This window comes from Vipera berus (genome assembly GCF_964194415.1).
Source record: "Vipera berus genome assembly, chromosome: 1".
In the NCBI taxonomy this organism is placed as follows: Eukaryota; Metazoa; Chordata; class Lepidosauria; order Squamata; family Viperidae; genus Vipera; species Vipera berus.
In genome coordinates this window covers 290787494-290810523 of record NC_138202.1, presented here as the reverse complement: position 1 = coordinate 290810523, position 23030 = coordinate 290787494, and the positions used below count along the sequence as shown (strand labels likewise).

The 23030-nt window shown below is 38.5% G+C and overlaps 2 protein-coding genes across 7 annotated transcripts in view; one reads left to right on the top strand and one right to left on the bottom strand.

Moving 5' to 3' along the window:
* AKT3 (AKT serine/threonine kinase 3) overlaps positions 1-5680 on the top strand; it is a 175680-nt gene extending 170000 nt beyond the window's left edge. Inside the window, exons 17-19 of one of the 6 annotated variants that reach the window (XR_014024902.1) lie at positions 1727-1828; positions 2532-2631; positions 5474-5680. Coding sequence is in view for 1 of the 6 variants with exons in the window: in XM_081315977.1 (XP_081172103.1) it covers positions 1727-1759 (33 nt within the window). In the remaining 5 variants the exon portion in view is untranslated. Of the gene's footprint in view, positions 1-45; positions 72-1726; positions 2140-2531; positions 2632-3132 lie in introns of those variants that run through there. The other 5 variants (XR_014024903.1, XR_014024904.1, XR_014024906.1 and 2 more) reach the window with 5 other exon arrangements.
* Positions 1-23030, bottom strand: part of SDCCAG8 (SHH signaling and ciliogenesis regulator SDCCAG8) — a 139689-nt gene that overhangs the window by 6062 nt on the left and 110597 nt on the right.

Genomic DNA, 23030 nt, shown 5'->3' with positions numbered 1-23030 from the left:
CTATGTGGGAAAGATTACGTCAATAAATTATGACTTTCTTTGCAGAATCGCTTGGTACATCTTCTTTGGAAGTGAGTTTCATAATGCAGAATGCATTTATCTGCAACAAAAAAGGGTAGACGCTCATTTTTAAATTCCTGTGTCTTCAAGTCCCTCCTTGGAATCTCCTAATACCTAACCAATATTTTGGCTGCTCGACAGATACCTGTTTATTTTCTTAGGCTTCCAAAGTTTTGCCTTTTATCTAGAATATTCTAATTGTTAATGCTATTTGTAAGTGCAAGTTCATGTTTGTAAATACAAGATTTCATATTGATTGTATTATGTTATTTGATTCAAAACATTGTGTTAACTGTGAAATTAACAAACCCCCCCCCCCCAAATAATAAGTTGTTCCTAGTAATCATTTCTCTACAAGTGTTATCATGCTGTGCAGAGTCTAGGAAAGAGAGAGCAGATTTTGGAGAAGGTGCTTCTTAAGATGCTGTAGACCATAAACTATAGAAATCAATTGGGTCATCTTGAAATGTTGGAAGCATTTACAACTCACTGCCCAGGTTTTCCTAAGGTAATCTTGGGTGAATGAAAGAAAAGAAATAGAGTTTATTCTATTCTATTATTCCTTTTATCACAGTAGATGGCAGCACCTAGCCAACTTCGGCTGATCTATGAAAAAAAAAAGTAGGGGCAGTCTATCTATTTATTCAGCCATTCATTCATTCATTCATTTAGCTTTTATGCCACACTATTTCTGAAGAGTCCAATATATATATATATATATATATATATATATATATATATATATATATATATATATATATATATATATATATATATATATATATATATATATATATATATATATATATATATATATATATATATATATATATATATATATATATATATATATATATATATATATATATATATATATATATATATATATATATATATATATATATATATATATATATATATATATATATATATATATATATATTTGTTAAGCATTCAGAATACACTTGCTTAGTCCCAGACACGGGACAAATCTTATTTCCTGTTTCAGCCTAGCCCAAGGCCATCTACAGGCAGTAGCCACAGCAGTGGCAGCTCATATTTGTGTAAATTGTTTGGCTTGCTAAAGGGAGACCGATATGATCATTTCAAACATTTGTTCTGAGGTATGGCTGACTGATGAGAAAAAATAAGTTTGAAATGATCATATCGGTCTCCCTTTATTCTTTGTTAGCAAGCCAAAAAATTTACACACACACACACACACACACACACACACACACACACACATATATATATTTGTGTGTGTGTGTGTGTGTATATGTATATGTGTGTATGTGTATATATGTATGTATGTATGTGTTTATATGTCATAAAAGTCATAAAAAGGCCAAGTTTGAAGACCCCTGCTCAAACCTATTGCAACTAACCATGTAAAACCAAGTCTCTGCCATCTCATCTGGATTTGTCTAGCTGACATCTAACTCCAAACAAATGTCAGCAATTTTATCCTAAAGATACTGCATAACTTCACTGCAATGACCCAGCTCAGTTATATCTAATTATACTGCTCAATGTATCCATATCTGTTGATTCACAAATGTAGAAAAAGCATAGAAGCAAGGAACTATTTTGAGGTCTCAGAACCCATCAGATAAAATGCACCACCATGCCTGTTATTTCTTCTGAACCTTTCTATTTTTTTTAGCACAATGAAGATAGAAAAAAAACTTCACTTTAATCAAGTAAATGGAATCTGTAATGGATACAAACAGACTTACTGTTCTTCCTGTACTTGTCTTCAAAGTAGGTTAGAATGTAGTAAATTAGTTTATGACCTAACAGTTCTACAATTCAGAGACTAAGCTGACAATAGTACTGCTTCTGCTAAAACAGCAGTGTGATTATCCTAAGATGCATTTGCCACTAAATTACCCAAAGGGCTATTCAAACACTTAAGTGGCAAAGTCGTGGTTAGCAACTTTGGGTTTGCCTTTTGGTTGTTCTTATTTTCTTTCTCTTCTCCTTCCCTATCTGTGCATAGACAGCCAGATCCCATGCTGGGCCATCCGCTCTGCATAGTAATTCCCACAGCAGTTGTCTTGAACCCACCTGAAACTTTACTCCTTCAGCAGACTGAGATTGTCTAGTTCCATCTTTGTTCTCTAACTATATATTTATATATCCCTTTCTCAGTTTAAACTCAACTCCTGCTTGTCAGTGTTTTCACCTACTTCAACTCCCCCCACCCCAAGTTTCTCTCTGTATAAAATTGCCTGTCTGTTCTCTCAGCTATTTTCCACTCTCAGTTATTCAGTCACCAATAAGAGGTTTTGTATGTATGAGTTCTCATGAACCAGGATTGCAGGGAGAAGTTACCATCTTCATCCTTTCGTATGCTTTATTATTCTTATTCCAGAGCGTGCATTTGAGTTTAAACTCATATCTGTGTTTTTATTTTATGGCAGCCTCACTTTTGGTAGCTCTTACACTACTTCATCTTTATTTTCTAGAACCCCTTGGAACACCAAGAAGCTCCCTTGGATTGAAGGCCAGATAAATAATGTTCAGGAACAATAGTGTCAACCATTGCATCTGACTCCATTTTTAAAGGTGAGTCAGGCACATTCTGGGATGTCCTTCAGGAAAGTGCTGTTTCAAAACCAATAGGCTTTATTAGGCACCTGGAGCAGACCAGCTGAAAAGGTCCTTCCTTATTGGACATGTGGGAAGTCAGCCCCCCCACAGAAGGAAATATTAAAAGGGCAGAATATTGTATTTCCTCAAAGGATCTTAAAGAGGCAGAAAAGCATGCCCAGTTTTCTTAATAGGCCCAAGTCTCCCTCCCCCAAGCAGAAACCAGCTCTGTAGAAATGCAGATGTAAAATAATCCAGGAAGGTTGGAGCTCTCCAGCTAGAATCTTAGGAAGACAAAGACACCTAAAACCTACATACCTCACCCAAAGTCTAAGACAGGACATAATAGGATTAACCCACAGATGCCAAAGGGCACACTCAGACTCAGGTCAAAGTTCATGCCACAGGAGCAACTCCAAACACAAGGCTTCAGAGGGTATAAAAACCTACTCCCTACATGTGCTCTTTCTCTTCCAGAGCCATCTTTCTGTCTGGCTCTCCTCTTCAATAAACTGCAACCTTCTTTCTAAAGCAGATGCCATGTTGTTTATTCCCGGCTTGGACTCAACCATGATGAAGACTTTTCCTTCAATATTCCATAGTAACCAGAAAATGATATGACCACAACAAGGGGCTGATGGAAATGTTCACCGCCCTCTAATCCAGGGGTGTCAAACTGCTGGCCCGTGGGCCGGACACGTCATCCGGAAGCTGCGCCAACCCCATTGCCGGCAATGGCAAAACCATCCCGATACATTGCACGACGTCACATGACGTTGCAAGTTTGACATGTCTGCTCTAATCCTTTCTCAGCATTTGAATGGAAGACATTAAGAAAGCTCAGGGTTGTAGATTATACTGGGAAACATCCCAGAAGAAAGCAAATTAACAAGAGCCTATTCTGACTAGGAAGTATACTTTAACGTTACTTATTTGGGGTGCAACTTTTAACATAATTCTACGTTTTCTGGGACTGCAAACTCGACAAAAGTGACAATAGCAGCTAAGGACTTCATTGTTTATTAAATATCAATTTGCAATTGTATTTCCCGATTATACAATGAGTATCAGCAGAACAAGTGCCAGTCATGCATGATAGATTAATTTACCTTCTATAAATACGTAATAAATTTAGCATAATTATAAAATGTAAATATACACACACATCTAAATCTATTCACATATCATACAGAAAAAACAGTGATTGCACTTAATCTTTTCTGTCTGCTAACAGAATGGAATTTGCAAGCAAACTAACTTCTTCTACCTTTCAGCCTATTAAATCTGTTCCTTGAGAAATTCTAGAGACTTTTCCCCCCAACACTCAAGCAGAGATTCAAGGGAGGAAAAAGAATGTCAGAATGTTGCCCAATAGAAGTAAATTTCATATGTAAAGCTTCGATAAATGCAGCCTGAAAATCATGATTCAGATCCAGAGAAATAAGAAATGAACCATTGGAAGTATCAGCTGGATCTAAGTGCTTCTGCTGCTCCAAATCTTAAAAAGGTACCTGGCTGGGCACATGAAATCAAAACAAGACTGGCATATGCCCAAAAATGGAAAAGAAAGGAAATACCCACTGAAGAAGAAATAATAGATAAAATTTTATCCTGCGCTGAAATGGACAGGTTAACTCTAGAGATCAAAAATAAGAACGAAATGGAGTATTATGAAATTTGGCAAAATTTGTCCAATTGGTTAGAGTTAAGGAGGATCGCTGAGATGAACATTGTTTGATTGGTTGATAATGTAAGGATTTCTTATTAGCATCTATATAATGGACATAACTGAAAGATATGTAAATATAACGCTGAGGACTGTATGACAGTTTACTAAAAAAAACCTGACAGATGTTATATGTACAGTTTGTTATACTCGGTCTGGTTATAGACTGTATTTTAGGTTTTTGTTATTTCTTTCTGTAACATAAGATAATACTAATAGTAGTGTTGTAGCTAGGGAAGTTGAATCATGTCCACTTTTGTTTTTAAATGTATATTTAATAAAATTTTCTTAAAAAAGAAAAGAAATCAAAACAAGTTTTACCTGGGGCATAATGATACCTAGGATGTAAGCCAGTCTAAAAAATGTTAGCATTAAGATTTTTTTTTTTTATTACTCAATCACTTCTGTTTTTTGTGGAGTTCCATAAACTCTGTAACCCAAATCAATATATGACTTACCATAAAATTAATCTCCAGAGGTCATAGTTAATGATAAAGCCCCTCCCCCAAGCAAATACCAATCTATTGCATTAAGATACTTCCACTATCCCACCATTTGGATTATGATATAATGGATTTCTACTAAACTCTGCACAGATGAACTTGCACAGCAGAGAGATTGAATTCCAACAAATGGCAGCAGCTAAACCAGCAAATCCAATCCAATCCAATAGTTATGCTGCACTTACTGGCACACATCTTAATTGGGTTTTAATATAAGTAATCTGATAACTACTCCTGGCTGGCCAGGCCTCAACTGTCAGCACTGAGAGCTTTGTTCTTTAGCTGCTCCTACTGTATACTGTAGGAACTTTCTTACTGACCCTTATCGGACAACCCCATCTGCTGGTTACCACGGTAACTGAAAGAGGCCACTTGAGCTGAATCAAGAGATTCTGATACAAAAATGCAGGCCAAAGAATTTTGCAAAACAAAATCAATCACTACCGGTACTTGCTCAAGAAAATGAACCTACACATCATTATTCTGCCTTGGTACAATAAAGAAGCATTACTTTACAGGCTACAAGCTGTACAGAGGATAAGCAATAAATGGCCGGCAAAAGTAGAGCATGGTGTTTGTTTTTTTTCAGAGAGGTGAAGATGTTTTTGAATGTACAAATGAAGAGCTGTTACTTGCGCAATAGCTTCTTTTTCAACTATGGTACCCAGGTAATTTTTTTTCTTTTTTGTTAAGTGAAAATTATGATATCTGTAAAAAGTGCACTTTTTAACAAATTATAACTTTGTGCCTTTTTTCAAAAAAAAATACCACTTTTAACAATTTTTATCCACCCACAAGCACAAAACGGGATAGTCTCTGACCATCATGAAACTGATTCTTTTGGAAGGCCTGTTGAAATTCAGTTAGGGAAGATGATTTAAAGAGCACAGTATTAATTTTTATTTGACTGGGATGTCTCTGGTGCAAATCCTCGAGAAATCTTTTAAAATGATGGCCTTTATCCCTGGGCCCCAAGTAATTTGTCTTTTGAATATTCAAGCTATTCCCCAGAGAATAGTATACCATATTTTCCGGCGTATAAGACGACTGGGCGTATAAGACGACCCCTGACTTTTGAGAAGATTTTCAAGATTTTTCGTCTTATACGCCGGAAAATACTTACATGCCAGTTGCCAAGTGTCCGACACAAGCCCGATTCAGCCCCGTCTGATGCAAATGGTACAAAGCCACCCTTTTGAAGCCCAAAGGGGCTTTTCCTTCCACCCACCCTTTGGAATACACGCAAGAGCTGCGTTCACACGACGCGCTCTTCCAGGCCAGACTCTGCAAACAGCACGCCAGAAGCCGCAACCACCGCGGGAACTCTGAGTCCCCACCTTTCGGCAGCCTGCACGACCAAGCGCAATCCGGCTTTGAGATAGCATTTGCAGACGGAGCAGCCGCCGCGTCTGGAGCCAAGCCCCGCCCAGGAGGCGGTTGGCCAGGCGGGCCCGGAAGACGCGCTAGAGAGCCAGGCTTGGGGCGGCCATGCCGAGGCCGGCTGGCGAGGGCTGCTGCATGGTCTGTGGGCAAGAGGGGCGCCAAGTACTGCTGTTCTGCACTCCGTGACCGGGCAAGCGATTCTTCCGGTCGGCGCAGGTCAGGCGGTGCCTCGGCAGGAGCAAAGGTGCTCCCTTCCTACTGTCGAGCAGTGCGCCTCTGGGGACCGCCTGCCCCTCCTCTTTTCGGGGACCTGACAGCCAGCATTGGAAGCGCCAGCATGGCCAGTCCTACAGAGAGCAACGGCAGCGGCTGCAGTAGCCGCCCCAGGAGCTGACGAGAGTTTGCCCTCCATCACCCGTTCGCCATCAGCTGCTTAACTACGGGTCACCATCGCCTACCTCCATTCACCCAGCGATCCCGCCGTCCAGCAGAAAAGAGAAAAGATCAGAGAGGTGAATAGTATTTTCCGGCGTATAAGACAACTGGGCGTATAAGACGACCCCCAACTTTTGAGAAGATTTTCATGGGTTAAAAAGTCGTCTTATACGCCGGAAAATACAGTAGGTGTAACTTGCGAAGGGCTTGCAAATATTTGTATTCAAATATTTACAGAATTTATTTTTTACAACAACCCTGACATTCCTAAACAGACATTTTCAGAAATGAGACTTCAGCCATTGTTTCTGGTGGATTGATTGTTGTTAATTGTTTTGGTGCACTGTGTTTGAATTCTGAGGATTGCCATATACCCAATCAGAAAAATTAGCTTCTGACACAAATCATAGACTCATAAGGCTGAAAGGGACTTTGGAGGTCTTCTGTTCCATGGCTCTGGGCAATATTTACATGCTTTGCTTTTAAGATTCGGATATGATGCACATTATATGGCTTCAACACTAACCAACACCAACACCTCCCATTTCCCCAAATCCCTTTTACTTTATCTAGCATGATTTAATTTTTAAAAAAACACCTCAAAACACTACACATTATTTTGGGAGTTAAGTTATTATCGGTTTGGTGGAATCTTAGCTTATGTTAGATAGCACAGACCCTCAAATTAGTCCTCACATGCTTTTATAGGGCTTGCTAATGATATATGTGTTTGAAAGGACTAGGAATTCATATACACTTCACTTGATAGATGTAGATTATATTGCATCACAGACAGTTACAGCTTCACATATTCAATTGCCAGAGCTCAAGTGAGGCATGTAGATGTCTGCAACAATCCAGTATCTTTGCACATTAAGTAACACAATGAAATGTTTCTGTGCAAACAGATCAATATAATCTTATTCCTAAAATGGAATAAAGGCTGCATCCCTTCTAGAATATGCCACTGAACATGGTGAGAGCTACTTCTAAGGAAACATATTATCTACTGTACAAGTACTTCAGATTTAGTTTGTGGCTAAAGCACACTACTATGAATATTTAATTTGCAAACTTTTCTAAGAATCATAGGTAAGAAAATGGAAAGTTTTGTTGGTATAAATTTTTCTAATCTCTTGATAGCTTTGAGAATAATTTGCACTTAAAGCATAGAAAGTCAAATGATGTTTGCTACAACAAAAAGAAACAAAAAGTTCTAAACTGTTCTAACCTGAAAAGTAACCTTTATCGCAGGGGTGTCAAACTGCCGGCCCGTGGGCCAGACATGTCACGTGGAAGCCGCACCCACCCCATTGTTGGCAATGGCAATACAGTGCTGATACGACATCACGTGTCATTGCGAGTTTGACATGTCTGCTTTATTGGGTCTCTTCAATTTCACCAGCGAGTCTTTTCCTGTATTAATTCCCAATTCTCTGCATAGATGTTTGGCACCAAATTAAAATTTAACTATAGTCCCTAAAGTTTTCCTTACGTCACACAATCAGTGCCATGAAGAACTGGAGATGGGCAAACAAGAGGTTCTCAACGAGATTCTGAACGGATTCTCAACGGAGCCAGCTGTCAGAGCGGGCGGCTGTGTGAACGGAGTTCTCTCCACGCACAACCTCTCACCCAGCGTTCGCGGGGGCTTTTCGGAGCTTCAGGAGGTCCTGTAGGGACATCCGAAGTTGCAGGCAGCCCGGAGAACCTTCATGAGCGGCGGTTCGTGTTGGAGATCCGGAGAAAGTCTGATGCGAGCGAACCGGGGAGAAGGAGGCCAGTAATGGCCGACATGAAGATCTGACAGAGGGACGGAGCTAGCACGTATGCAGCGGGACAACGGTAGAGCGGAGCTGACGGAGAGTATATCCGAATATTTAACAGGAAGCGCTTGAGAAAGAGGTACTGGTCTGAAGTGGGTGCCTCACGGAGAGGGAATAAGCGGCGATAGAAGTCTCGAGGGAGGCGTTTGGCAAAAACAGCAAGGAAAAGAAATTCGAAGACTATATGACTGCATTCTAGCTGGAGATAAATTACAACAGGTCAAAGTCTGATCTTGGAGCCTTGGAGACTGAACTCTGGATTGTTGGGCGTGGAAAGCGATCAGCTTGGTTTATCCTGGTCTATCCTGGTAAATTTTGAAATTTTGAACTTGTGAAACTTTTGAAATTTTACTCTACTTGTCACGGGCGGCCATTTGACATAGCAATTTAGTAATTGGAGGTTTGTTTAGTGGGACACCTACTGGTCTTTGACAGTAGAGGAAGACGGAAAAGGTGTCAATCTCTGCGCCGGAAACGGGGTAAAAAAAAAAAAAAGAACGTGACTTTGAATATACCCAGACATATATATCATAGAATTCTATTATATAAATTGCTTAGTTGGTAATAAGTATCTGGCTGTAACTGTTATATATACTTTTTGTCATAGAGTTAAAAGGTTTATATAAGATTCAGGGTATTACATATTGATAAAACGCGTGTTACAACCGGGAAAACATGACAAGTATTTCGGGAGCAACTAAGCCTAGCGCTGGCAAAAAGGCGGCAACACAGGGACAAGGGATGGCCTCAAGTCCCTCCAATCAGAAATCTATAGAGGATATGCTGCAAAGGGAAAGATCTAACTCAAATTCTTTTAAAGATTTACATGCCCTTTTGCAAAACTTACACGAGATTCTGTTCTCAATTTTTCCCCATGTCATGATAGCTCGCTATGCAAACCCTGCTTGCAACCAGACATCAGGAACAGGAGGGGGGGGAGGGAAGGTATTGGAATGCAAGGAAGGTATTCGGGAGGGTAAAGGAATGCAAGTGTGCCGACTGAGACAGATCCAGCACCCAAAGTCATCTGCTGGGAAAGTCTGAGGCAGAGAGACCGTTTCCAAAACAATGCGAGTATAACCGATTGGCTAGACAATGGACAATGGGAGGACCAGGGGACAAGGGGAAGTTTTCCTATGATGTTTGTGTGCAAAAATGTTGCAATTGGCTTTTCCACTTCTATACTCACATGGAATTTTCAGTAAAGTTCTAACCTTGGTAAAAGATGTTCCAGGAGTCTCCTTTACTTTCTCAACCAGTTGGATGGTTGACACCCACTTCATTCAACAGGACAAGTAAACAAGAAGCAACCTCATCAGATACTCAGTTAAGAGGGGTAAATCTTGGCCTAAACAACAATGCCAGAGTGATATTAACTGATTCAACCCCCATTTCAGTATCTTGGAGAATCAACAGAGCAGACCTTGTAGGAGAAAAGATATGGAGGACTGAGAGAAGAAAGATGTAAAAAGTAATTGGAAAAATTAAAAAGGAGACACTACTGAACTATTACATTTGTATTTAGTCTTTATTTCCCTTTTCCTATTCCATCCCATAATTTGCATAAACAGTCAGAGAAAAGTGGCACAAGGGAAAATGTGCTAGGTATTCTCAGCATTTAACATATTTTGGTATAAGGTCATCAAATGTATTTTTAATAGCAAGCAGAACATACTGGTCTACTTGTCTTCCTTTGGGTTGCTCAAGTCAATAGAAACACATAAATTGAACTTTCAGAGATGTTCATATACATTTAGTATTCCCTCCTTGGAAACTTGAGACAAGAAAGGAGAAATGATTTTATTAATATTGTATGCTAGTTTTATTTTATTTTTTGTGTATTTGTGTTAGAAAAAAAATTAATTAAGTGCTTTATTGCTCGCTGTCGTTATTTATTACTTCCACAACTAGGGCTCTAAAAGTTCTTAGTTCCTATTTAAGACATCTTTTTCTTCAGAACCTCATGATAATTTCACTTCTCTCCTTATCACTAATGCTTTTTTAAATTGAATTTTAATAAGAAGCTATGAAATAATTCTGAAACATCAAGACTTGGCAGCCCAATCTGAACTTTCTTGTTCAGACCACAATGCCTTTAAAAAGTACCTCCCTGCGTGAGCTTCCCAAGAAGTGACATCTAGCAGACAGTGCCTGTGGTGCTTAAGCAGAATGAACAGAGAATGACTTTTTTGGGGTTTCATGGCATGTGCAGAGCGTATGGGAGGTCCTAAGACTCATCAGGCATTTGAAGGAATTTAGAAAACAATGTAGATAAAACGTATCAAGTTTGTATTAACTCTGTTAAAAAAAGAAACATTAGCAATTCTGCATTTGTAATGGAACGCTTCCCTTTTTCAAAGTGACAGAATGCCTTTGAATCATTCCTGGAGCTTCAAGATGTCAAATACTAAATGAAGAGGAGAAAGACTCCTGTGATGGGTAAAACACCCCATCACTTCATTATTTGGGCAAATTGACCTCTGATACATACACAGCATAATGACCCAAACTTTTTGAACAATTAATTTTAGAAGAGCCAGGAAGAAAAAATAAATCAGATTCCCATAAGACTTAGTACTTGTGAGGAGAAACAGATTTTTAGAAATGAATGCAAAAGTGCTGCATGAATGTTCCTTTTATTTCTGACGTAGAACTTACTGTGTACTTCTACAAACTAAAGAAATTTCGCTATTATTCAAATTGCAGAAGGTTGAAGACAACTCTGCTTTCTGTTTCTTTTCTTAAATGAACCCTAAGTTCTTCATATTAATTGAAATATGAAAATAATGCTAAAATTAATTCTTATTCTTTATTTCAGTCTGCAACTTTCCATCTCTCGTGCACAACATACACAGACTCACAGATTCACTAAAAATGTGAGAATCTTTGAGGCAGCAACTGAGAAAGTAAAAATTATAACCCTAATATTTATACTAAATCTAAACAATACACCATTTCTTTAAAAAAAATCTAAAAATGTCTATTCTTCCATTCACACAGTCAATTAATATTTCCTGGTAGAAAATCAGGAAAAGACCACAAATACTGCTACTAGTAATGCTACAGCACCACAACACAGGTTAACATTCCAATCAATAGCAAATCATAGTTTAAAAGAACTTAAACTGCCAATTTTGAGGAAGTGCTCAGTAAAATGTTCTCCAAGAGGAACCATGGAGAACCCTGGCTGTTTCCTACTAAGAGCTACTACTACTACTACTTTTCCTGTTATTTCTTTCACTAATAGCATCCTTGAAAACCTAGAGTTCTATCCTTTCTCTGCCAGATTTAAGAGCACTAACAGAGAAATTCCTGTTTCTGTACATTTATTATTTATTTATTTATTTATTAATTTAATTTGTATACCGCCCTTCTCCCTAGGGACTCAGGGCGGTGAACAGGGCAATACATAAAAACTAGATACAAAAATTAAAATTATTAAAACATGATTAAACAATGCCCATAAATTAATACAAATTTAAAATTAAAGTCATTTCCCACCCCGTCCCATCAGGCCAGGCCAGCTTGTTTAAAGAGGTAAGTTTTAAGATGCATGTTAAGATGCATGCTGGGAAAAAGAGGTGTGTACACTCCCCCACCCCACCCCCACCCCGGATCAAGAGAAGTACTTTTTTAGTTTAGTTTAGTTTTAGTTTTATTAAATTTTTATACCGCCCTTCTCCCGAAGGACTCAGGGCGGTGAACAGGGCATATAATAAAAATACAAAAATACAAAAGTTAAAATAGAATTAAATTAATGCCCGAAATAAAACAATAAAATATACAAATATTTAAAACCCTAAATTAACTCCCCATCAGGCCAGGCCAGCTTGTTCAAATAGGTGGGTCTTTAACCCGCGCCGGAAGGAGCGGAGATCCGGTGCCATCCGGAGCTCAACCTTTTTTGCATAATGTTTGCATTTCCCTTCTAAAATTTTTGTTAATTTTTTAATAAAGTATATGATTTCGGAACAGACCTAGTAAGACAACCAACACAGCTAAGCTATGCTGTTTACCATCATCTTCTGAAATTGCCTTTTTTAAACTAGAGGAACATCATGATTTGGTTCCTTCAAGGCTAGTCTTTTTCAGTATAACTCGGTGTACCCAAAGGTACATACCTTCACACTCTTAGGCCCGACAGGTACAAAATGCAAAAAAGAGAACAACCAGGTTTATGTAATTCAGACGAGTTACACTTGTAAATGTCAGACACGAGTTTGTCCAATATGCAAGAGACCCAACAATCTCAGCCTATTAAATATCAACTGTTTTTAGATTAGCTTAACCGTAAATGCTGTTCCACTACTATAGTCAACAGAATGTTGTTGAAGTTATCTGAACATGGCTAAACAAGACCAAGATATATTTCTCTAGGACAAGTGACAAATAGATGACAAATCAGCCTTAGCTAGTAAAATGCACTACATGCTACTTTCGCTTTTATTCATGGGAGATCAAATAATCCCATACCTTGGCTCACAGCTTACATGAATGACAGGTACAATTCCAGATTACTTTAGATGCTCTAATTAGAGATCATTGAGACAGATTGTCACAATAACGCAGCTTACATTTTGAAAATAAAGAAGTCTGGTGAAAGAGACCTGAAAAAATGAAGTAATTAAGAAGGGAGAGAAGATATATAAAATGGTTTTTTAAACTCTATTGCAGATAATATAGCCTATAAAAATATATTTGGACCCTAAGATAGGCTTTATCCATAAACAAAAATGTAATAGCCCAATCCTACTATTATTTACTTGGGCATAGCTTCATTATGTATTTACTCATGTCCTTACTCTCAGGAAAGTATATATATTATTTTATTCTTAAAGCTTCCTCTGATGCTACTGATTGCAAAATATTGTGTACTTTCTGAACAATGCATTTGTAAAACTGCAGCTCTTTTCCACACAATGCAAGCAAACAGGGTGAACCTAATGGAAAAACAGCTGTTCAATCATGCAGGTAGCTGCACACCATCTCTAAGTGATACCCGCATTTTGTACTGAAAAGTAATGTCTGAAAAGACCATCTATTAAAGTCTCAGAGTAAAGGGAAAGTCAACACTAGCAATTGTAGTCTTGCAACTGTTTTGCAAAGCTTTTCATTTCATGAACTTCTTATCAGCAGGTTCCACAAAATCTTTTAGAACCTTCTTTTTAAAAACAGCAATCTTAGTATTACAATTAAAACTGTAATTGCTAGATTACATTTGAGTAATTTACAGGCACTGGACCTTTGGTTGCTGTTTTAATCAGCCTGTGGAACAGCTGAACAGGGGAATTGAGTGTTTTCATAAACTCATCCTCCATTCTCTTAGTGAGCAGAGATAATTACAACAATTTCATTCACAAAAGCTCCAAATTTATTTAAAAATAAGGTATCACAATTGGTTATCTGTTTTTCATTAGAGATTGATACCTTTCTAATTCCACAGCAATATATTAATTCCCCATTAATTGCTAAATATTGATAGAGGTAGGAATATTAGGAATATTAAACATCTTTCACATAGAATGCTGCCATTTCCCAGTTAAAGGAAATGAAGATGTTTCTTATAAAGACTTCAGAAATTAAGATAAAATGATCCTGATTTCATATCCCTCCCCTTAAACAAATGGGACACTGATAATTATAATAGTTTTAAAAAGCTATCAAACTGAAAATCCTCCTTGCGAATGAAAGAAGTTTAAAAAACAGGGAAAGGCTCAGCAGCTTTATACTAGAAATAAAGGATAATAAAATCATGCCATTTTTCAATATATTAATAAACAAATGGGGGAATGGGAGGGGGAAGGAAAAGATGGAGCAGTAGGTGCCTGGGGGCCAATTGCCTCTCCAGCAGCGGTAAGGCTGTTACTAGGCTTGCAGTACCATTTGTTCCATTACACAATCTCCTGAAGCCTTTTACAGAGAGCTAAAACAACTGCCTGTACCAACACGACACATGGCTTTCCATCCCAACTCTTTGCTAATCCAGACGCTCCAACCATCTTTCTTTAAGATGCCATATGGTTGGCAGAAGCCTGTAGATCTAGCGGCACATCTGCTTGTACATTACTTTTTTTTCCCTTTCAAGACTGCCTTCTCCAAAAAAGGGGGGGGAAAGAGTAATTTTAATATTGTTAGTTATAAGAGATGCATATATCTAGATACAGCTATATGCACACACTTACCAGCTTGCTATAATAGCTTCATTCTCCAAGGAACAATTAGAAACAGAGCAACAGAGCAACAAATAAAGGAATGAAAATCTTTTTCATTATTCCTGCCATTTCCTACACCAAATCATCAGAAATGTTATTCACAAACAGCTAATTCACTGAACAGGACAGCATTTCATCTGTCAAGCATAAATCAATCAGGAATCAAGTGGGAAGCCAGAATAAAAGAAGTCTTGCTTTGTTAACTGGCAGAGTGAAGATCCGTATGCAAGTAAATCTGCATGAATACATTGCAATAGCTTTTTCAGGGGAAAGGGGAGTGTTGGAAATGCTTGATAAGCAAGATTATTGACAGTGTTAAAGACCTGATGGGGCAGACAAACATGCATAAAGCCATAACAAAACAGCTTGGAAAAATAAATTACACATAACATTTTATAGCTGTTAAAGTTTTAGACAACCAATTTTTATGCAAAAGAAAATGGAGAGCTGAAATGATAAACAAGGTAGATTGTACAAATATATTTCCTGAGAGGTAAACATCACAGTGATTCAAGAATAAAATAGGACGTTTAACTTTCCAAATAAAATATGTAATTAAAAATGACTCAGGCAGAAATAGTACTGAACACTGAGGGCCTATACCATTTGATAAAGGTAGAATAGTATGTGCCTATTCTTTTTTTATTTAAATATTTGAACTATGTAAATGTATAAAGGTAAAGGTAAAGGTTCCCCCGCACATGCGTGCTAGTCGTTTCCGACTCTAGGGGCCGGTGCTCATCTCCGTTTCAAAGCCGAAGAGCCAGCGCTTGTCCGAGGACGTCTCCGTGGTCATGTGGCCGGCATGACTAGACGCCAAAGGCGCACGGAACGCTGTTACCTTCCCACCGTAGTGGTCCCTATTTTTCTACTTGCATTTTTACGTGCTTTCGAACTGCTAGGTTGGCAGAAGCTGGGACGAGTAACAGGCGCTCACTCTGCTACGCGGCACTCGGGATTCGACCCGCCAAACTGCCGACCTTCCGATCGACAAGCTCAGCGTCCTAACCCACTGAGCCACCGCGTCCCTTCTGTAAATGTATATCCAGGCACAAAAGGGAGAAAAATGGACAATATGGACATGTTTAGGTAAGGTTAAGAGAAATCAAAAGCTTCTGAGTCATATGCCAGCTTTCCAACAGTATAGCTACACAAGTCACAAAGAAGTGCACATCTTTGGATTTAGGAGCATTGAGCACATTGATAATCCTGCACCCATTCAAGCTATTTCTATAGAATCAAGCCGTACATCTAATGAAAATGTAGTCAGGAAACAATGAGAAATATAAAATATATAAAAAAATATGTTTCTTTCTCCCCAGTTTCCAGCCATTGTAAATATTACGTTTAACAGATTTCCATGTTCAGCAAGATTTCCATATGCAGGTGCAGAACCAAAATACTGTATCAACAATCCACTTGGAATGCACAGCAAAATAACTGCACACATGTATTACAGCAAAATAATTCTTTTTTCAAAAGTCATGCTGGAATACCCCCCCTTTTTTGACAGAATGGCATTTGCTCCCTTAGATCAACAGCTAACTCTTCAAATGAATATTGATTGATAGAGAATACTGCCAGCTGCAATTTTCAGTGTAACACTTCCTTTTTTCAGCATTCAGAACTTTTTGAAGTGTTCATCATTAAGTGTGAAATTGTCCATGCTTCTTCTTCTGTCTGAAAATTGAGTATTTCTGGCAAGTCAGAGAAAATTCTCAATAGCTGTTTCTATGAGGAAGGGGAAAAATATTTGTACGTTTATTTTTAATGAAATTTACATATTAAAAATTCAAAAAGAAAGAGTACTCAGACAAGATGAGGAAAGAAGGAAACCCAGATTCATGATTTGCTGAACAGAAGGCAGAGCATGCAATCAGACTCCCAGCACTGTTGAGGTTAGAACAGGCAATCTCAATCCTTGCTTTGGTAGTGGCACCTGTCTCTGAAATACTAATATACCGTTGTTACTGCTACATCTATTCAAATAGTCATGAATGCAAGCACTGAGGTTGGGGTGGGAAAAGTCAGTATTTCCTATGTCCTACTTTATGCCTTTATTTTCAGATCTATTGAAAACACTATTTTGTGCTACTTAATTAGTTCAACATGCTGCCTGTATGAATTAGCAAAATACATTTTAAGAAGATCTGAACACTCTTTTAGCTGTTATGTGGATCTTTCCTTTAACAAGCCAGTCAAGCACTTGAAATAGATCTAGTTTTAAGGTGCTCTCTCTAGCAACCCATAACATCCCTTTCTACTTAGTGCCCATTTTTCATCTCTTGCAAGGTTTTTTTGCTAGCCATATGTTTAAAAACATCATCATTAATCACTTTTGATGCCCTAATTTTCATAGCTCACAAATTCTTTTATAGAAGATCCCAGAAACGCATACCTAGAATTTTCCCTTCTTTTACTGTGAAAAAGACACAAAGAAAATGTACCTGTTGAGATTTTAAACATTTAAAGTTATATATTATGAAAACACAGCTGCTAAAATCAGAAACAGATAGAAAGTAACTAATCTATTACTGTAGCACTATAGAAGGAAAATGTATTTGGGATTAAATGCATGCAATTAAAACATTCTTAAAATGTTTATATTGCTTTTCATATTTTCTGGTTAACATCTCATTTTTCAAATGAAAAGAGATCACGTATTGGTATTCATGCTTCAGAAGTTCAGTTTTGAGTTAAATAAATATAAAAATAAAATTTAAAGGTAAACATTTAATAAGAATGGCAATTTTAATTAAGGCACAACAAGAAGAAATGTTATCCTGTCATGTAGTTGCCTAATGCTTTTTTATTTCAGCATCAAAAATTTGTTAAACCATCACAGACATATTCACATTTGTCTTAAGAGATTTATTTTTAGCTTATTAGGTTGTGAAGGTCTTTTAACTTTCATGTGACCAACAAGCCATGTTAAACAAAAAAAATTAAAAACAAAATTAAAACCTACAACAACTAAGGAAGAGATTATAGGTTCAATACTACTTCTTCCAGCTTAAAAACCACAACAGGGTCATCCCAAAGGTGCTTTTTGAAAAGGCAACTGGACTTTCTTTGTTTTTCTTTCAAGATGTTTCTCTTCTCATCCTAGAAGCTTCTTCAATCCATGAACTGAAGAAGCTTCTTGGATGAGAAGTGAAATGTCTTCAAGGAAAACAAAAAGCAAAAGTCCAATTGCTTTTTGAAAGAGCACCTTTGCGACAACCATGACCTGGATGACTGAGAATTTCCACAGACACTCAACAGGGTCTAATACGCAACTATTTACATTCCCAAGAAACCTACAATCAGCTTTGGCCAGCTGAGGAAATGTAGGAAGGCATGTGCTTAGTAGTTATTTGCTTGCAGGCGTTTCATCACCCAGTGCTCAGAGAGCACCAAGGATTCCACAATCTAGCTTCCACCACAATATCAACTAGTTGATTTATACAGTACACTCCAACTGTGGTGACTCATATCCAGATGACAAGAATACAGATGGACTAACAGTAATCTCAGAAGCATTCTGAAAGAAGGGCTCGCTCTACTGATTTTGAAGTTAAAAAACATTCAGGTTATCTCACTATCAGTCTATAATTTTAAACTACTTTCATTCCAAAATGCAATCCCTTAAAACACATTTAAGACAAGAAAATCAACATCTGTCTTTGCATCAGACAATTTATGTAAATTTATGTAATTTTGCATAATTTATTAGATATTGAAATATTTCAAGATAAGATTCTAGCAGATTCCATGAACTACATGCTATTAGTGCTGAGATAGATCCTATTTTAGCAGATCACATGAGTATGTTTGAAAACAATTTTTCACATATTGATTTAAATATATATATATATATATATATATATATATATATATATATATATATATATATATATATATATATATATATATATATATATATATATATATATAATATTTAGCTGCATGTAATTTGTTAATGCAATCATTCCTGCTTTTCTAGTTGTCACAATTCACTGCTACTGTGAATATTAATTTTGTTTACCTTAAATTGTACACAGTATTGTTGCAGAAAGTAATTTTTGTACCACCCTACATTAAAAAAATTCTATTAACTTGAATAGGTTTACAGTACATATGCAATCCTACCAAGTAAAGTCAACTTTTCATTAGTTTGTTGAAACTAATTCTAGTCCACCAAAGTCTACATTACAGGTGAAACTTGAAAAATTAGAATATCGTGCAAAAGTTCATTTATTTCATTAATGCAACTTAAAAGGGGAAACTAATATATGAGATAGACACATTACATGCAAAGCAAGATAGTTCAAGCCGTGATTTGTCATAATTGTGATAATTATGGTTTACAGCTCATGAAAACCCCAAATCTACAATCTCAGAGTATACATAGAACAATATCGGACCTCTGAAAAGTATAAGCATGCATATGTACTCAGTACTTGGTTTCGGCCCATTTTGCAGCAATTACTGCCTCAATGCGGCATGGCATGGAAGCTATCACCCTGTGGCACTGCTGAGGTGTTATGGAAGACCAGGATGCTTCAATAGCGGCCTTCAGTTCTTCTGCATTGTTCGGTCTCATGTCTCTCATCTTTCTCTTGGCAATGCCCCATAGATTCTCTATGGGGTTCAGGTCAGGCGAGTTTGCTGGCCAATCAAGCACAGTAATCCCACGGTCATTGAACCAGGTTTTGGTGCTTTTGGCAGTGTGGGCAGGTGCCAAGTCCTGCTGGAAAATGAAGTCAGCACCCCCATAAAGCTTGTCTGCGGAAGGAAGCATGGTAGATGGCTGCGTTGACCCTGGGCTTAATGAAGCTCAGTGGACCAACACCAGCAGATGACATGGCTCCCCAAATCAACACAGACTGTGGAAACTTCACACTGGACTTCAAGCATCTTGCAGTGTGTGCCTCTCCATTCTTCCTCCAGACTCTGGGTCCTTGGTTTCCAAATGAGATGCAAAAGTTGCTCTCATCAGAAGAGAGGACTTTAGGTAAGATGCTTCTGATGTTTGTTGTTCAGGAGCGGCTTGACAAGAGGAATACGACATTTGAAGCCCATGTCCAGGATCCGTCTGTGTGTGGTGGCTCTTGATGCACTGACTCCAGCCTCAGTCCACTCCTTGTGAAAGTCCCCAACACTTTTGAATGGCCTTTTCCTGACAATCCTCTCCAGGCTGCGGTCATCCCTACTGCTTGTGCACCTTTTTTCCACACTTTTCCCTTCCACATAACTTTCTATTAATGTGCTTTGATACAGCACTTTGGGAACATCCAACTTCTTTTGCAATTACCTTTTGAGGCTTTCCCTCCTTATGGAGGGTGTCAATGATGGTTTTCTGCACAACTGTCAGGTCAGCAGTCTTCCCCATGATTGTGATTCCTACTGAACCAGACTGAGAGACCATTTAAAGGCTCAGGAACCCTTTGCAGGTTTTATGGCTTAATTAGCTGATTAGAGTGGGACACTTTGAGCCTAGAATATTGCACCTTTTCACAATATTCTAATTTTCTGAGATTGTGGATTTGGGGTTTTCATGAGCTGTAAACCATAATCATCACAATTATGACAAATCATAGCTTGAACTATCTTGCTTTGCATGTAATGAGTTTATCTCATATATTAGTTTCCCCTTTTAAGTTGCATTACTGAAATAAATGAACTTTTGCACAATATTCTAATTTTTTGAGTTTCACCTGTATGATGAAACAGTTAATTTAGAACAGAATAAGACAAATATTTTAATATCAACAACATTTCTATAATTGTTTACAATCTGCAACAATATAGTATGAATTTTGTTTGGGTTGCTTAGCATCTGAAGTAACAGAGTAGTAAGGTAGTCTACATTTCAGTCTCAATTGATACAAGATTATCCAGTGTGTTTCATGGCTGAATAAAAATGTATTGTTAATGGTTGCCCAAGTAGAGTGCAATATATATCTAGGAGACATATATAATATTTCTCATTATTAAGCAAGCATCCCATTTGATTTGAAGTGCACAGAACATAAAACTGTATTAGGTTATTTGTACATTTGTACAAAACTTCACTGTAAAAAAGGGAAAGCTACTATGTCAGAAATGATATCCTGTAATGTGCTAACTATACCAATTCATCCAATGGTAGTCACACTGAGTAAAATACTTTGGAAAAAGTGAACAGAGACTTCATATCTTCTGTTATCAACATGTTTTTCCAAATACATTTAAATATTAAAACAAATCTTATAGATCACTGTAAGTTTATTTATTTATTTATTTATATATTTATATATTTATTATATTTTTATACCGCCCTTCTCCCGAAGGACTCAGGGCGGTGCACAGGGCAATAAATACAAAACAGGATACAAAAGTTAAAAGCGATTAAATAAATGCCCAAGGTTAAAACAATAATTAAGACGTATTAAAACCCCAACCCTAACCCATCAGACCAGGTCAGATTGCTCAAATAGATACGTTTTTAGATCGCGCCGGAAGGAGCGAAGGTCGGGGGCCATCCGGAGCTCAACCGGCAAGCGGTTCCATAGGTCTGGCGCGCCCACAGAGAACGCTCTCCCCCTGGGGGCCACCAATCGACATTCTTTGATCGGAGGCACCCTGAGGAGGCCCTCTCTGTGGGAGCGCACTGGACGGAGGGAGGTTGACGCCGGCCGCAGGTGTTGCCGTAGGTAATCCGGACCCATGCCATGTAGGGCTTTGTAAGTCATTACTAACACCTTGAATCTCACCCGGAGGGCAACCGGCAGCCAATGCAGCTCGCGGAGCAAAGGTGTAACATGGGAATATCGGGAAACCCCCAGCACAACTCACGCGGCTGCATTCTGCACCAGTTGGAGCCACAAATAGCCATGTTCTACAAGCATAGAACAAAAATGGAAAATATAGGAATATAGGACTGTAGTGGGGCTGACTACATTTGTGACTCTCTTTATTACATGATGAATTTGGATCTACCGAGACAGTCTCTAGCTTACTGTTTCGTTTGGAACACATGTATCAGAAGAGGGGTGAGAAGCTATTTGAATATATAAGGCACCTGAATAGATTATTATATCAGCTTGTGGAGGGGGGGGATTAGATCCAACCGAGGTGGAACAGACCAGGATAGAACAACTCTCCCGGGATGCTTTGGTTTTGGACCCTGTCTGGAGCCAAATAAAGGTCGAAGCTAGACGGAATGTTTGGGAGTATCATGAGCTTATAAGGAAAATGCAGGCAACTGAGGTAGTGGAGGAAGCTAAGGAGGCGACAGCCAAGTTGCCGGTAGGACAGCCATTAGGATCAGAAGTGGGAAAGGTGAGGGAGAATGATGATCGGTTAACAACGATGCAAGCCCTGGAGAGTAATAGGTGGCCCACTCCCGAATGGAGGCTGGGTTGGGCTGACTGATGGGGGGATGGGCCCGTCCACCTTGGTTAATAATTCCACGAGACCAGTGGTCTGTTACAATTGTGGGGGTGTGGGGCATTATAAATGTGTGTACAAAACCATACAGATGATCAAGGAACCCAGTGCAGTCAGGAAACTGTCAAGGGACCCAGTGAGGGAGCCTGGTGATATCAGTCAACACCTCATCGAAAATGGGAGTGATGGAAGTACCCCCTTTAGTGAGAAATCTCCGTCCCCTTGAATTGACAGAAGCTGGAGCCACGGGGCCCCAGCGACAGTCTTTGGAGAATCAGGTGCGGGTTGTTGAACCAAACACTGGGTTTCCCCTCTACTGGGGCTCCTCAACAGATGGTGGGCCCTTCTCCAATGGTGTCAGTGCAGGTGGAAGGTATTTACACTAAGGCCCTTTTGGATTCGTGTGCGCAAGTCACGTTATTATATAGGGATTTTTATGACAAATATTTGACGTATATGCCCATACAGGAACTGGGTGATTTGAAAATCTGTGGTATTGGGACTGATAAAATTTCCCTATGATGGATATTTACCCATACGGCTGATGTTTGGACCTTCTATTGTCGGGTATATAGAGACCTTTGATACTCTGGCTATTGTGTGCACTTGCCCCCTGGGAGTTAGGGTTCATTGATTGTGGGGACAAACACCAGTTTGGTTAGGTGGTTACTCACCCCAGTTGTTCCCTTGGGGAATGACCCGATAGCAAGGGATGTTCACCGTGGACTGCAGACAGTATGTCAGAGTTTGGCATGGGAGTATCAGGCCCCTGCAGAGGGGGTGGGGCGGTTATGGAAATTGGATAGGGAAAAGAGAATAATACAACCAGGGGAAGTGGTGTGTCTGAGGGCTTCTGTTAAGTTAGATTGGGAACAGC